The sequence below is a fragment of the Macaca nemestrina genome, chromosome 18, assembly GCF_043159975.1.
Source record: "Macaca nemestrina isolate mMacNem1 chromosome 18, mMacNem.hap1, whole genome shotgun sequence".
In the NCBI taxonomy this organism is placed as follows: domain Eukaryota; kingdom Metazoa; phylum Chordata; class Mammalia; order Primates; family Cercopithecidae; genus Macaca; species Macaca nemestrina.
In genome coordinates, this window is record NC_092142.1 from 66,422,462 (window position 1) to 66,437,559 (window position 15,098).

The following is a 15,098-nucleotide window of genomic DNA, read 5'->3' on the forward strand; positions in this document are numbered from 1 at the left end:
TTGGCCTACTTGGTCATCAGTTTTCCTGGCAGTTAACAGAAACAATCATCTTGCCTCAGAGAATTGTAATGCAGGTGGCTTGAGTTACCAGATGAAGCTCTTGTCAGTGGAAAGCATGTTCAAATATTACTATTGCCATTAATTTTGAGAATGACACATGCTTTTGTGATTGTAACACTAAGAACATGTTCTTTATAGAAAGTTTGGAAAATACAAGGAAAATATAACCCCATGATCCAGCAATAACTTCCATTCGTGTTTTTGGTATATTTTCTTCTACCTCACTTCTCTGTATGTTTTTAACTCCAAATTAAAAATTGTGGATGGGCAGGTGCAGTTGCTCACACCTATAATCCCAGCACTTTGGGAAGACAAAGCAGGAGGATTGACTGAGTCCAGGAGTCTGAGACCAGTCTGAGAAACATAGTGAGAACCCGTCTCTACAAAAAATAAGAACTTAGCCAGGCATGGTGGTGTGCACCTATAGAGCCAAAGAGGCTGAGGCAGAAGGATCACTTGAGCCCAGTAGTTCAAGGTTAGAGTAAGCCTTGATCATGCCACTGCAATCCAGCCTGGGCGAATGAGAGACCCTGTTTCAAGAAAAATAATAATAAAAATAGGCCAGGTGCGGTGGCTCATTCCTGTAATTCCAGCACTTTGGGAGGCCAAGGTGGGCGGATCACTTGAGCTCAGGAGTTCAAGACCAGCCTGGCCAACATGGTGAAACCCTGTCTCTACTAAAAATATAAAAATTAGCTGGGCTTGGTGGCAGGTGCCTGTAATCCCAGCTACTCGGGAGGCTGAGGTAGGAGAATTGCTTGAACCCAGGAGGCAGAGGTTGCAGTGAGCTGAGCACTCTAGCTTGGGCAACAGAGCAAGACTCCCGCTCAAATAATAATAATAATAATAAATAATAATAAAACTGTGTCCTGGTTTTAAAAAAATAATTTACATATAATTAGATGCACACATTTTAAGTTTGATCTCAATCAAAATACAGAACATTTCTAGAAAGTTTCTTCATACCTTTTTATAGTCAGTTTCCCCTACTCTTGACCTCAAATAATCACAGACTTGCTTTCTACATCCTAATGTTATTAATTTCATAGTATAGGCATTTCTACAATATCACAAGAGTATACCATATTTATCTGTTTAGTCCTCTAGTTGTTTTTATAATGGTTATATATTTAGAATAAAATGATTTTAAATTATTTCTAAACATTCAAAAGAAAGACCTGAAGTGAAGGAAAAGACCCTATAATCAAATACTTTTCTGAGATTAACCTTCTTCCCTTTTGATGGAGCTGAGAGTTCTAATATTTAATATTTATACTATTATAAATAATGCTGCTATTAATGTCTATGTACGGAAATCTTTGTGTACATTTCAGACTATTTTCCTAGGAGACGGTCCTAGAAGTAGAATTAGTGAGTCAAAAGATGGGATATTTTTGAGGCTTTTGTCATATAAATCACTTCCAAGAAAGTTGTTTCAGTTTACACCCACCTCAGCAGTGTACTTGAATACCTCTTTCACTCCACTCTGCCAACACTGGGCATTTTTTCAAAATTTGCCATTGTGATAAGTGAAAAATAATATCCTATTTAAGTCTTAATTGTACTACTTTATTATCAGCATAGTTTAGGTCAGTATTTTAGATACAGTTTGCCCTTGACAGACTAACTTAGCACCCCTAACAAATTATGGGTACATGGATTTATATGAGGAACTCGATTTCGAAGTTCTGCAATGGAAGCACTGAATTTCCATTGTTAAATCTCGGCACTAAATAAATAATTAAATAATTCTCAGCACTATCTGATACTCACAAGCCTGAATAATCAAGGTATCAGTCTCCACTTACCTACTTTGAAATTAAAAGTAGGTATTTGTCCACTATACACTTACTTTCATTCAGCCAAGAGACCCAGTATACTATTTTGGCTTACTGGTGATAAACAAGCTTTTGTGGCCTTGTTTTCCACCTTCTAGAACCCTCTTACTCAAGATGTGGTCCACATATATCACCTGGGAGCTTGCTAAACAAGTGGGGCCTCACCTCAGGCCTACTGCATTAAAATATATTTTTAGCAAGATCCCCAGGTGATTTGTAAGCATATTAAAGTTTAAGGCTGGGCACAGTGGCTCACGCTTGTAATCCCAACACTTTGGGAGGCCGAGGTGGGTGGATCATCTGAGATCAGGAGTTCGACACCAGCCTGGCCAACATGGTGAAACACTGTCTCTACTAAAAATACAAAAATTAGCAGGGCGTGGTGGCATGTGCCTATAATCCCAGCTACTCGGGAGGCTGAGGGAGGAGAATTGCTTGAACCTAGGAGGTGGAGGTTGCAGTGAGCTGAGATCAAGCCATTGCACTTCAGCCTGGGCAACAAGAGCGAAATTCCGCCTCAGGAAAAAAAAAAAAAAAAAAGGTTTAAGAAGCACTATTATAGAAGATTGGCATCATTACAACCAGAGTTCCTGTTCTTTTACCTCCTTATCATTGCAGGTAATGGTAGCATATTGGGGAAGCTAGGTATGAGTGTCTTAGGCACAAATTCAGTTTCTACAAGTATTAATTGAGTTATTACTATATGCCTGACACCATTCTAGATGTTTTCACGTACTACGTAGGGAGTGAAGGATGTACAAAACAAACTAAAATGGAGAATATGGAGTGAGACCCAATATCTATTGACTGCCTATGCTAAGTGAGGGTAGGTGTCTCACTGAATCCTCATAACAGTGCTAAGGAGCAAGGTTATTAGCTCTAATAAAAGTCAGAAAAATGAACCTACACATGCAATATTAAGTGGCTGAAGTTTAACTCAGATCTGTTGCCAACCCCTGTATTCTTACCACCATATCTCCTATACTCAAGTAAGGAAATGGAGTGTGAAGTTGGGTGCCATGGGGCACTCTCAAGATGTCCATCTGAATACTTATATTCTGCTCAAAGACTAGCAGCTTGGAATCCTTTTCACCCCTGGCTACTGTGCCCTTTGTAGATGATCTTCTGCACAAAAACCAACAGCTGACCATGCAGGTGGCTTGCCTGAACCAGGAGCTTGCCCAGCTGAAAAAGCTGGAGGAGACAGTTGCCATTCTCCATGAAAGTCAGAGGTAGGAGAGGGTCTATCTAGCTTGCTTCTAGAAGCAGATATTTACTCCTTTTGTCTCCTTTCTTTTGCTTGGAAAGTTAATATCTATGCACTTTGCAAGTGAACTCCATTCTGTGTGTAAACCTCCTGTATCTGGCCAGTTAGCTCAGGGATCATAAAAATTACTGCTTCCCAGAACACATCAGGGACTAATCGTCTTTGTTGGCATTGGTGGGTTGCAACACCTTGATAATTAGCTTCTCACTGGATCTGATGGGACCTTTGTTTGTGTCAGTTAACTTTTCCGGGAGGTCAGTACATACCCCTAAAATCGGCCATCTGGCTCCTCTGCAAAATGCCTGCTATTGGTCACAGAAGACATCAAGAGCACTTGGCAGGGAGTGATAGGGAAAGAACCCAAAGTGTGTTGTTTCCTTCAGAGGAGCTCAACAGCATCAGTCCTTAAAGAACAGCACCCCTGGCCAGGTGTGGGGGCTCACGCCTGTAATCCCAGCACTTTGGGAGGCCAAGGCAGGTGGATCATGAGGTCAAGAGATTGAGACCATCCTGGGCAACATGGTGAAACTCCGTCTCTACTAAAAATACAAAAATCAGCTGGGCGTGGTGGCACACGCCTGTAGTCCCAGCTACTGGGGAGGCTGAGACAGGAGAATCACTTGAACTCAGGAGACGGAGGTAGCAGCAAGTCGAGATCGTGCCATTGCACTCCAGCCTGTTGACAGAGCGAGACTCCGTCTCAAAAAAAAAAAAAAAAAAAAAAAAAAGCACCCCCAGGATACAGGCCAGGCAAAAAAAAAAAAAAATCAGAAGAGACCTCAAGACTATGGCTACATTTAGAGAAGTCCTTGAGATTTTGGCTTGCCAATAATATACATTTACGAGGACTTTTGCTGCAGTTTAAATATAAGCACTCCATCCCCAAACCTTCAACCTCCTACCTCACTTCCTGATTTTCATTTGGTTAGCTTTATATTCAGAGGATTAGACCCAGAACCATTCTGGATTTGTCTGAAAAGCTTTTCATTATAATTATTTCAAACATTACAAAAGTAAAGAAAATAGCATAATACGGTTCTCAAACTTGGGTATGCCTCCAAATTAACTCAAAGGGCGTGTTGAAATGCAGATTACTGGGCCTCATCCCACAATTTTTAAGTCAGCAGGTCTGCGTTGGGAACTGAACATCTGCATTTCTAACTAGCTTCTGGGTGATGCTATTGCTGCTGGTCTGGGGACCACACTTTGAAAACATTAGGATATATTGCTTTAGTGATGTACAGTCAAAATACTCTCTTTTAAATTAACCAGAAATAATCCTTCTGAAACCATACAGGTTCACTTGTTTTATTTTGCCTTGGATTCTTAGGGAATTTTAAAAATAATTTTGATTTAATCTTGTTTTCATAATTATGTAAAACATTTACACAGTCCCAATGTCAACTTATAGAGTTATTTTATAGAAATAAGATAAATCTGGAAAAATCCAGCTTCCTCTCCTGTCTTTGCTGTCCTTTCCTTCCCTCCCACCATCCTTCTATTGTAGGTGTGGGTGTATATTTGTATTCCTCCATTATTACATAAGAAGACACAGTGTTGCTTTAACATTTCATCTTGAAAATCCATTCATAGTGGTGTATAGAGTTAGTTCTCATTCCTTTTTCTAACTGCATAGTGCTCAGTTCTGTGGATGATATACCACTTATTTAATTAGTCCTCTGTTGATGGACATTTAGTTTAACATATTTTGCCATTAAAGATAGTGCTATAATGAATAGTATCGTGCATACATTTTTTTTTTTCGGCCAGTGTGTGGATGGCTTTTAACATTAGATGGTAATACAGGCCAGGTGTGGTGGCTCGAGCCTGTAATCCGAGCACTTTGGAAGGCCGAGGCAGGTGGATCATTTGAGGTCAGGAGTTTGAGACCAACCTGGCCAACATGGTGAAACCTTGTCTATACTAAAAATACAAAATTAACTGGGTGTGTTGGTGCACACCTGTAATCCCAGCTACTTGGGAGTCTGAGGCAGGAGAATTGTTTGAATCTGGGAGGCGGAGGTTGTAGTGAGCCAAGATCCTGCCATTGCACTCTAGCTGGGCAACAAAAGTGAAACTCTGTCTCAAAAAAAAAAAAAAAAAAAAAATTAGATGGTAATAGAGTTCAATGCTGCTACTCCTAGCACCATTAGTGAATTGTAGTGGCAGGATAGAAGTAGATGTTACGATTTGGGGTAGAAATTAGAGGCCGGATCAGGTGCCAGTGACCCAAGGCTTCTACTTACCTCATCATCAAAGTGCTTTGGAGAGAACAGAACAACCGCTAGCTATATATAAAATGGGAAATGTATTATTGCTTCAGTAAGTCTGGAACATAATCAAATGGAATTGTAATGAAGAAACTGCAGGTCTGCTTTTAAAATAACTCAATCATAAATTGGACAGTTCCTTCTATTTAAAGATGTGACTTCATTTCACATTTGTCTTTGGGAAACATTTTGGGTCTGCATGGTATCTCTCTTGCTTTTATGATTTCATGACTGCCTTTTTCCCCCGGGCCTCAGATCCCTGGTGGTAACTAATGAGTATCTGCTGCAGCAGCTGAATAAGGAGCCAAAAGGTTATTCTGGGAAAGCGCTCCTGCCTCCTGAGAAGGGTCATCATCTGGGGAGATCATCGCCCTTTGGGAAAAGCACATTGTCTTCCTCCTCACCAGTGGCACATGACACTGGTCAGTATCTAATACAGAGCGTCTCGGATGCTGCCCCAGAGCCTGGCTTATGGAGCTAGCATGGAACCCACACCACAGCTTCCCTGGTCCACAGAGGCTCTCACCGCCATTGCCACCAGTATGGTGGTATGTACTCACAAAGATTAAGAAAGAAATGTATTCTGATTAGATTGTATTTGTCCTTCTTTTTATTTCTCTATTTATCTCCCCCTATTGAGTCATTCTTTCCTTCTGCCCACAGAAATAGTTGGCACTTAGTCCCAGCTATTGTATAGACATTGCATAGAGACATTTGGCTGAAAATGTTGAAAGGGGAAAATACACTAGACATTTTTCCCCTATGTCATTTGAAACTGTGTGGTAGAAAGTTAAAAAAGAACATCCGCCAGATTCATCAAACAGGGTTTGATTACCTCCCGCCATGGTGAAAAGCTGACAACATCTGGTGTCTGCCCTGGAGCAGCTAACGATTTAGTCAGGGAAAAAAGCAAACTCGTGTAATGGGGCCCAAAGCTTGGAACTGGTACTAAATAGGTCTAAACAAAAGCCTGATGATGTCCTGAAGAGGGAGAAAGAGTGAGTAATGGCCACTGTAGGATTGGAGAAGGCGTCAGTGAGGCTTATTTGAATGGACGCTGCAGAATGAGTAAGAACAATAGCAGGTAGAGGGGATGCAGAGCCTCCCAGGCCAAGAGTACAGAGAAGAGTCTGGAACACCACAGGGGGATAGTGGGGCAAGGACAGAAGTGTGGGACATGGAAGAGGTGTAATATCATGAGAATGTCCCCAGAGCAAGTGATCTTTCATGAAGGGGGAGACATGAAGAGGTTACCAGGCAAAGCATGTGGCTGAGGGCAAGAGCAATGGGGAGAAGCTGCAGAGAGTAGCAGCATGTGTGAAGGCTGGGAAATGCAAAGGGACGTGGTTTCTTCAGAGAGCTGAGGGCTGAGAGGAGGTAAGCAGGAGCAAGGTTGCACCGCTCCTTGAAGATTTTAGATTGGGAAGGCAGAGGAGTGACAGATTGTGTTTGAGAAGCTTTCTCAGGACCAAGCATAGGGGCTCACACCTGTAATCCCAGTACCTAGGGAGATTGAGTTGGGAGGATTGCTTGAGACCAGCCTGGGCAACATAGTGAGACTCTACCTCTACAAAAAAAAGTTAAAAGTTAGCCAGGCGCAGTGGTGCATACCTGTGGGCCCAACTACTAGGGAGGTTGAGGCATGAGGATCGCTTGAGCCCAAGAGTTCAAGGCTGCAGTGCACCACTGCACTCCAGCCTGGGCAACAGAGGAGAACTCTGTCTCTGAAAAAAAAGAAAGAAGAAGAAGTAGAAGGAGAGAAGAGAATAGGTTGATCATGGTGTGAAGTAGGGGAGGACCAAAGGGGAGCTAGACAGCCCAAAGAAGAGGCAGAGGCAGGCCAGACTAGATATGCTGCTTCTGAATATGTTAGCTTTGGGCTCAGCATCCAGTTTACATGTGGGTGCCCTGTACTTTTAATCCTGATTGGGCATTTAAAAAATCAGTGGGGAAACATGATGTAAGTGGTTCTAGGTATGTTTCTGCTTCAGTGGCCTCCCAGGGTGCTAATGTCACCAGAGAGTGTGTAGAAGGTGAAGGATTTTCAACGTAATGCCACATGGTACTTCTCTTCACCTTCAGGGCCACGTCAGAGAGAGAGAGACAAATGGAAGGATTAGATAACTTACTTGTACCCCTGATTCCATGCTGTGCAGGGAAGGAGAACCACCGCCATACTAATGAGACGTGACAGTCACAAGTTTCTAAGTTATAAATCCACAGACTTCTGGATTTTAAGTGGCTTCCCAAAAGCAGCTTGTACAGAGGAGCCAGAAGTTTCTCTGAGCTGCAAGGCTCTGAGGGATCTTGAGCAAGCCTGTGCTCTGTGGAAATGTCAGTAAGAGCAGCCTCCCTGCACCCCCGCTGCCACTTTCCTGGGCCTGTCTTTGTCTTACTGAGAGACCTCCAAAGTGTCTTGCCCAGGTAGGGGAGCATCAGCCAGTGGCATTGCATCCCTGCGTTGTTATATTTCAGGGTCCCAGCCCAGTGCACAGGCCAACCTAATGGACACACCAGGGGGCAGGGAGGAATAATGCACTGCTTTCCTCCACCCCAGCCCTTCCTGCCTCCTCCATGAACATCTGATGGTACCAGCCCCAGAATCTGCTCAGGACACCTCCTAATGGGAACAAAGAACCTGGCCCAGCCCGTGCCACCCTCCACCCCATTTTCCATTGTCATTGAAAGTGGCTGATGCTGTCCCCAGCCAGGCACCTGCTAGGGTTGCTGTCCACGCCTGGGGAAGTCATTTGTGTTTCTGATTTTTCCCTGTATGGCACTTGGTCTACAGGGCAGGGATAGGGGTTACCATGTCAAAGACCTAAAGAGTTGTTGCCCTGAGGGGCTAACTGGACTCATCATGGAAAGCGGAGGACCCTTGAAACAAGCAGAAAACCCGTGGAGCAGAATCCCACACCCTAGGCCTGGTACTACCGCCAGAAAGCAAACAGGTCTGGGATGGAGACTGGTCCTCAGGGAGGTTCTGTGTCCAGAGGGAGGGGCAGAGCCACTCTTAGGTTGTCTCAAAAAAAAAAAAAAAAAAGAGTAGCTCATCTGACTCTGTAATTTTATAGCCAAGGAAACACCCTTGGAGGGCTTTTCCTCCAAGAGTGGAGGGGCTTCTGCAGAGTAGAGGCCAGACCATGCCACTTGCCTCCCAGGCCAGGCTCTTTCCAGCAAGCCCTAACATTGACTTCCAAAACTGGGACAGGCTGACCGGTGATAGGGCTTGACACCCAACACTAGCCTGTGGGCTAGTCCCAGCCATGCAGAGCAGGTTTTAAAGGCTCTGTCCCTCTGATCCTAACCTCTTCTTTGTCCAGCCTGATTTTGCTAGTAAGGGTATCCAAAGCTTTCGACCACAAGGAGGCTGTTAGGGGAGGAGCAGTGGCATCGCTGGGCAATGGCTGCCCTGTGCCAGATTCTGCCAGACCCATTTGGTCTTAGGGTCCTCCTGGCCCTGAGTGGGCCTTAAATTCCCTCAGGCTTCATAACGGCATTTCGAGAAGAGGGGGCTTTACTCCTATGAGGTGGGGTTTAGAGGCTTAGCCATTCTCTCTGTGTTCTTCCAAGCCATACTGCTAGTCACAGGTATGGAGAAGCTACTGGGCCCCCTGCCATTGGATGGTACTATCACCTGCAGCGGAATAGTAGGAGCCTGGCCCAATTTGGAACACAGTTAAATATGCTTCCCTGTGAGGCTGTTTTGGTGAAAGCCAGAGGGTTTAGGTTTCACTCCTATTATGCTCATTTTAAGCTTGCAATTCAAATGAATTTTCCAGGGCTAGAGGAATTGTTCCTCTGCATTTTTGTTTTTTCATTAAACACCTTGCATTCTACCTCTTAACATTTACTGGTAGGAGGACCTGCCTAAAGGTCTCTGAAGCTCTTCCCTGGGCCACACAAGGAGACACGGTCATTTGGGTCAGGAGGAGCAACGCTGTGAGGCAAGGCTCTGCTATGGCCAGATGCCCACCTGCTGCCTGCTGATTCCCCCCTGACATCCCTGTCTCAAGCCACACTATTCTGCTACACCCCTGTCCCCAAGGAAAGCTGGCCTTAAGGGATGTGGGGCCACCTGGGCAGGAGCATCCCCCAATAGCCTGTGGGATGAGAGGATAGACAATGGTGCTGCTTTGTCTTGTGATCTGGGTGGGGAAAGCAGGCATTTGGGAACTGGCCCTTTTATACCTTTTCTAGCCCCTTTGGGAGCCACCCTTTCCTGGGTAGGCCCTAAAGTCCCATCCAGCCCCATTTTCACAGCAAGGAAGGAAGGAGAGGTGGCCTCAAAGCCTTGACTTGAGAATAGCTCTGTCAAACACTCAGAGCTTCCGTGAGATGATCTGGAAACGCCCAGGCATCCTCAGGACCAGAGAGGCTCCCCTTCCCCCCACCAGGGATGTGGAACAGATGGGAGGACATCAAAGAGGAGGCCCCTTCACTGAGGGATTCCCTGCCCCGCACCACAGGCTAGCGTTGGGTGCCAAGCCCTATCACCGGTCAGCCTGTCCCAGTTTTGGAAGTCAATGTTAGGGCTTGCTGGAAAGAGCCTGGCCTGGGAGGTTAGAGGCATGGTCTGGCCTCTAGTCTGCAGAAGCCCCTCCACTCTTGGAGGAGAAGCCCTCCAAGGGTATTTCCTTGGCTATAAAATTACAGAGTCAGATGAGCTACTCTCTTTTTTTTCTTTTTTTTTTTTGAGACAAAGTGTCTGTTGCCCACACTGGAGTGCAGTGGCGCGATCTCAGCTCACTGCAACCTCCAACTCCCGGATTCAAGTGATTCTCCTGCCTCAGCCTCCTGAGTAGCTGGGACTATGGGCAAGCACCACCATCCCCGGCTAATTTTTGTATTTTTAATCGAGACGGGGTTTCACTATGTTGGCCAGGCTGGCCTTGGACTCCTGACCTCGTGATCCACCCGCCTCAGCCTCCCAAAGTGCTGGGATTACAGGCGTGAGCCACGGCGCCCAACCTGGATGAGCTACTCTAGTCTAAGGTTCTGCCTGGCCCTGCATTTTCTGATATTCTGAGCCAAAGCCCAAAATGACTTGCCTCAGTAGCCCCTGTTCGCAGATGGAGAGCTGAGGCCTGGCTCTGAGGCCTGTGCCAATGCTTGGCCCAGGCCAAGTCAGCTGTTTCATCCCTCCTACTGCTGGGAAAGTGAAGAGGGGGCCAACTCTCCAAACCCAAGGCACTGATCACAGGAAGGCAAGCTTGGATGTCAGGACTCCCATCAGGCCCAGCTAAAAGGCTTTGGACTTCCTCAGGAGTCTCCTCAGACAGAATGGCTCTGTGCTAACAGAAGGGGACTCATGAGTGCCTTTAAGAGATTAGCAGTGTATGGCATGCAGTGGGGTGATGACACTGAGGGGGTCACTGGGGTATGAATGTCATTCCCCCATCATCGTCAACCAGGCCATATTGGTACAAAAGGTGTCTTTATTGAGGTCTGGGTTAAAATTAGGCACTTGGCCAGAGCAGCAGCTTAAATATGAGGCAAGCAGGCAGGGGTTAGCCATGCCTGGGGCTGGGCTGGGGTCATGAGGCTACAGGCACAGACTGTCCCCAGGTGGACAGAAGTCGGAGGGGGAAGAGGAGGAGGAAGGGGCCGCAGAGCAGCCTGGGTCAGAGGCCTGGTGGGCCGGCCCCATGGGACTAGGCAGGAAGCTCTGGGTGGCAGGTCCAGCAGGGAGGGGACCAGGATCTCTTGCTCCACATGCCCCTTAGATCCAGGCCTGAGCCTCTGGCAGGGGCAGCCGCACTTGGCGGGGCAGTCTTCCCAAGCCTCACTTCTTCACCTTGGTGTCATAGGTGCCTGCATTCTTGTAGGCGCTCACGTAGCCACTGTCGTCCAGGATGTCCTGCCGTCCCGCAATGCCCTTGCCCTTGCCGCTCTCATCGAAGCGCTCCTTGTGGGAGCCCGTGTACCTGCTGGTGTCCGTCAGCCGGTCTACAGCACCCCCTGTTTTTGCTTTCTGTTTGGACAGAGTTTCCCCAGGGGCACCTGGTGAGGGAGCCCAGCCCTTCCCACCCACAGCCATGATTCCCCACACCCCATTCCATGGCCACCCGAGACCAGCAGGGCACTTACGGTGACGCCCACATTGGCTGGCTCTTTGCCTGCCACCAGCTGGCAGATGGCATCGAAGGCCTCCTCCTTGCTCTTCCCCTTGAATCGCTTGGTCGCCAGCTCTTCCAGGGCCTTCTTGAACTCCTCATAGTTGATGACCCGAGCAGACTTCCCCCTGCCAGGCATGTGGGCACCATGAGTGTTCCCCTTTCTTTTTTCTCCCCCAGGGGAAAGCACAAACGCAGTCGCTGCTGCCACAAATTATGCAATTGCGTTTCTTTCCCACATTTGGGGAAATCGCGGGGGTCAGCACCTCTGGAGGGCAATAGATAAGGTTTGCCCTGGAAGAACAACCTTCGTGATCATGGTGTTTCCCTGACCCCTTCTCAATGTCTTCCCTGGTTCCAGCCCCCCAGTTCCCCACCTCCTGGGAACATGAGAAGCAGGGGCTGCCTGGGGCTCACTTGACTTTGGAGAAGATGATGTCCACATCGGTCCCTGTCACGGCCTTTCCGTCAGCCACCTTGCAGTCCTTGCACAACTTGGCCCAGTTCTTGCCATTCATCTCTTGCCCACTGGCCTTGGGGTCACCATGGATGGCAAACTTGCGAAAGCTCTCCTCCAGTCCAGCGATGTCTGTGCTTGCTGCCATGCCACCCTGTAGAGACCCACCTGGGTCATCTCCCAGCCAATCTGCCCTTCCCCTCCCCCAAGCCCAGAACATCCCAGCCTCTACCTCAAACCTGCAAGACCTGGGCAGGTTCTGCTACAGACAGAGTTGGAGCTGGAGCTGCCTGGGGAGAGGGGCCAGTCACTGTCACCCTGGGCCACAGAGCCCCGAGGAACAGCCCTGGGAGGCACGGTCTTGTCACTAATGCCAGCCCTGGCTCTAAGCAGGGTTCAGCAGATTAAATCATGATGCCCACAGCAGGCTGGGAACAGAGTGGCACTGTCCAGAAAGACTGTGAGGGCAGCAGCTGGGGCCCTGGCTTTGTCTGGCCCTGGCACAAGGCCTCCTTCGGTGGAAGTGAGGGTGGCACAGCAGGCCCCCTCCCTGGAAGCTCCACGCCAAGTTGGGTTGGGGCCAGGCCAGGCTGCTGGTCGGGCAGGCATTTAGTGAGGCCGGCATCTTTGTAAGGGTCATGAGGATCCAGCAAGAGCCAGTCTGGGCACGGGTGCATGCCCTGGGCAGGGGTGCAGCTGGCCCAGCAAGGCCTTGTTACTATTTGCTGTTAAACAAAAACATGAGGGGAGCGGGAGCTTGGGGCTGGCCTGGCCACAGTTTGTGAAGCCTGGAGACGGTTGCTAAGGGAGGGTGGTGCTGCTTGGAGAATGTTGCTAAGGGCAGGATGGTGTCAGGGCGGCTCAGGGAGAAGCTCCCAGTGCTGAGGGGCTGGGCTGGGCTGGACTGGGGAGCTTGGGCCCACGGGTGGGGCACACCAGCACTCCCTGCGCCTGGGGCATAACCATAGCTTCCTGGCCCCTCGCCATTGACTGGGGCTGTAACCTCCCACTGTGGAGTTTTGGGGGAGCAGGAGGTTGGGGACTAGTTAGGGTGGGGGCTGTAGAGTTACGAACCCCAAGAGTCGTGCTGGCACTTGGGGCTGTGGCTGAAACACACCTCCTCATGTCTACACTTCAGACCACCCCTGGCAACACCCTGAACTCAGCCACACCAGCCCATTCCCGGCGACCCTGTGCATTCAGCCCTGGCCTGGCACCCCCTGGGCCTTGTACCCCTGGCCATACCTTCAGCCCTGCACTGCAGCCTCCTCCATCCTCACACCCACCGTCACAGCCCTCGGCCACCAGTCCCCACATATATACTAACAAGCCTGCGCCGACCCCAGTAATACCCAAACCCCTGCACTAAAGTACCCCCCACACCCACAGCCCTCTGCTGCAGACCCCTGGCCACACCCTGAGCCTGCACAGCAGCCTCCTCCATACCCACACCCGCAGCCCTGGGGCTGAGGGCCCTGGCCACAAACCTGCATCCCTTCCTGAGACCCCTAACCACAGCCTCAGCCCCTCACCCCCTCCAATACCCACAGCCCTTTATCAAGGCCCCCTGACCGTCAGCACCCCTTTGTCCACACACCCGAAGCCCTCTGGCCACACCCTCAACCTGCACTGGAGGCCCCAGTCCACATCCACACACTAACATTATGAGACTCCCAGGTACTATGCGGAGATCCCCTGTGTAGAGACCCCACCAGCACTCCCCCTCCTCCACTGCCACCTCCTGACCACACCCTCGGTCTCAGCAACCATCTTCTAGCTCTGCCTTTTACACTAGGGCCTCCAGCGATCACAGCCTGGGCTCCGTCCGGCTGCCCCATCTTCCACTGAAAATTCCTCCCCAGTGACCACACTCCCATCCCTAAGCGGCAGTTTCTGGGACTGTGAGCACCGGTGGCTCCTATGTTACAGGGACCACAACCCCAGTCCACACTGCACACCCCTTCCCTTTCCCTGGGTACAACCTCCCACCAGGGACCCGAAGACCCACACTTGGTTCACCAAGGGTAACGTCCAGGGGAGCTTGGATGCCACAGGGTGCTTGGCCCAAGCACTGGGCGGATCCTGCGTGCAGTGCTCACTCCTGTCCGTGGAAAGATGGATTATTGGTCATCTCAGCCCCGTCAAGTGGCGCTGGGTTGCAGGCCACAGCCCCATGCGTTTGCAGGCGGTGGATGGAGTGGCCACACCCATGAACTGGGGCACCCGTCCCACTCCCACTGGGACAGCTGGAGTCATCAATCAGCCGGACCAGGAGGTGGGGGCTGTGAGGTGGAATGCTTGGGGCCAGGGCAGGGCCGCTCAGCTGGCTCCTCGGCTGGGACCGCCGGAGGTTGGGACCCTTTCCAGGCTGCTCCCCCCAACCCTCATCGTGCAGGATACTGATTGGGGTGGCGGGCATCTGGGTCTCCTATGGGCTTCTACCTCGCGACTGCTCCTGAAGTGCGCGTTCGGATGGACAGAAGGACGCAGTAATGGACCGATGGACGCGGGAGACCAGGCGGCTCCGCAGCTCCGCTCCCTGCCGGCTCCCGGGTGGGACTGCAGCCCAGGCGGCTCCGCCGTATTATCCCCTGTTTCTCGGTCTCCATAGAGACGGCGAGTCCCACCCCCGAGGCTGTCGCGGCGGGAGAGTGACCAAGGTCACGCCGGCCCCGCCCACGAGGCCCCGCCCTCCCCGCGCCTCTCCGGAGCCGCATCCCGCCCCTCCCCCGCAACTCCTCGGTCCTCGCGGCGGCCAGACCAGCGGGCGTCTTCGGACGGCCCCCTCAGGAAACAGCCTCCCATCCTGGGATCTACCTAAATCTCTAAGCGGCCCGAATCTCCAGGGGAGATCCAGCTCCCCAGAGTCAACCAGAGACCTTCTGGGGGCTGCAGCGCGGCATTGGTGGGGTTTGGGGAATCGGGAAGGAGCTCTCCCTCAGTGACAGGGGTCTACGGTTGGCTCAAGAGCACTGCCATCCACTGAACGGGTGGCACCCCCAGGCCACAACTCCCGTGCTCTCCTGGGTAGGATTCAGAGTCTGGAGCAGTGGGGAAGAAGGGAGGAGATTCCCCACGAGCGAATCGCAC

General features: G+C 49.9%; 2 protein-coding genes across 7 annotated transcripts in view; one reads left to right on the top strand and one right to left on the bottom strand.

Moving 5' to 3' along the window:
• The window catches only part of LOC105491427 (leucine rich repeat containing 36), a 57,109-nt gene extending 51,087 nt beyond the window's left edge, over positions 1 to 6,022 (top strand). For 4 of the 5 annotated variants that reach the window (XM_011757841.2, XM_011757843.2, XM_011757846.2 and 1 more), the window contains 2 exons: positions 3,016 to 3,130; positions 5,691 to 6,022. In XM_011757841.2, coding sequence (XP_011756143.1) covers positions 3,016 to 3,130; positions 5,691 to 5,916 — 341 coding nt within the window. In that variant the 3' untranslated portion in view covers positions 5,917 to 6,022. The remainder of the gene's footprint in view (positions 1 to 3,015; positions 3,131 to 5,690) is intronic. The other variant, XM_011757844.3, reaches the window with a different exon arrangement.
• A 4,831-nt stretch (positions 6,023 to 10,853) lies between these two features.
• On the bottom strand, positions 10,854 to 14,608 carry LOC105491424 (tubulin polymerization promoting protein family member 3). Of its 2 annotated transcripts, XM_011757831.3 has the most exons (5): positions 14,451 to 14,578; positions 14,017 to 14,109; positions 11,969 to 12,162; positions 11,526 to 11,679; positions 10,854 to 11,409 (listed from the first exon to the last, which is right to left on the bottom strand). In XM_011757831.3, exons 3-5 carry the CDS (start codon positions 12,154 to 12,156, stop codon positions 11,221 to 11,223), a joined length of 531 nt encoding a protein of 176 aa, XP_011756133.2. In that variant the 5' UTR covers positions 12,157 to 12,162; positions 14,017 to 14,109; positions 14,451 to 14,578; the 3' UTR covers positions 10,854 to 11,220. The 2 variants fall into 2 exon arrangements, with proteins under 2 accessions (XP_011756133.2, XP_011756130.2); XM_011757828.2 differs by lacking the exon at positions 14,017 to 14,109 and having other exon boundaries at positions 14,451 to 14,608.
• Positions 14,609 to 15,098: the final 490 nt, after the last annotated feature.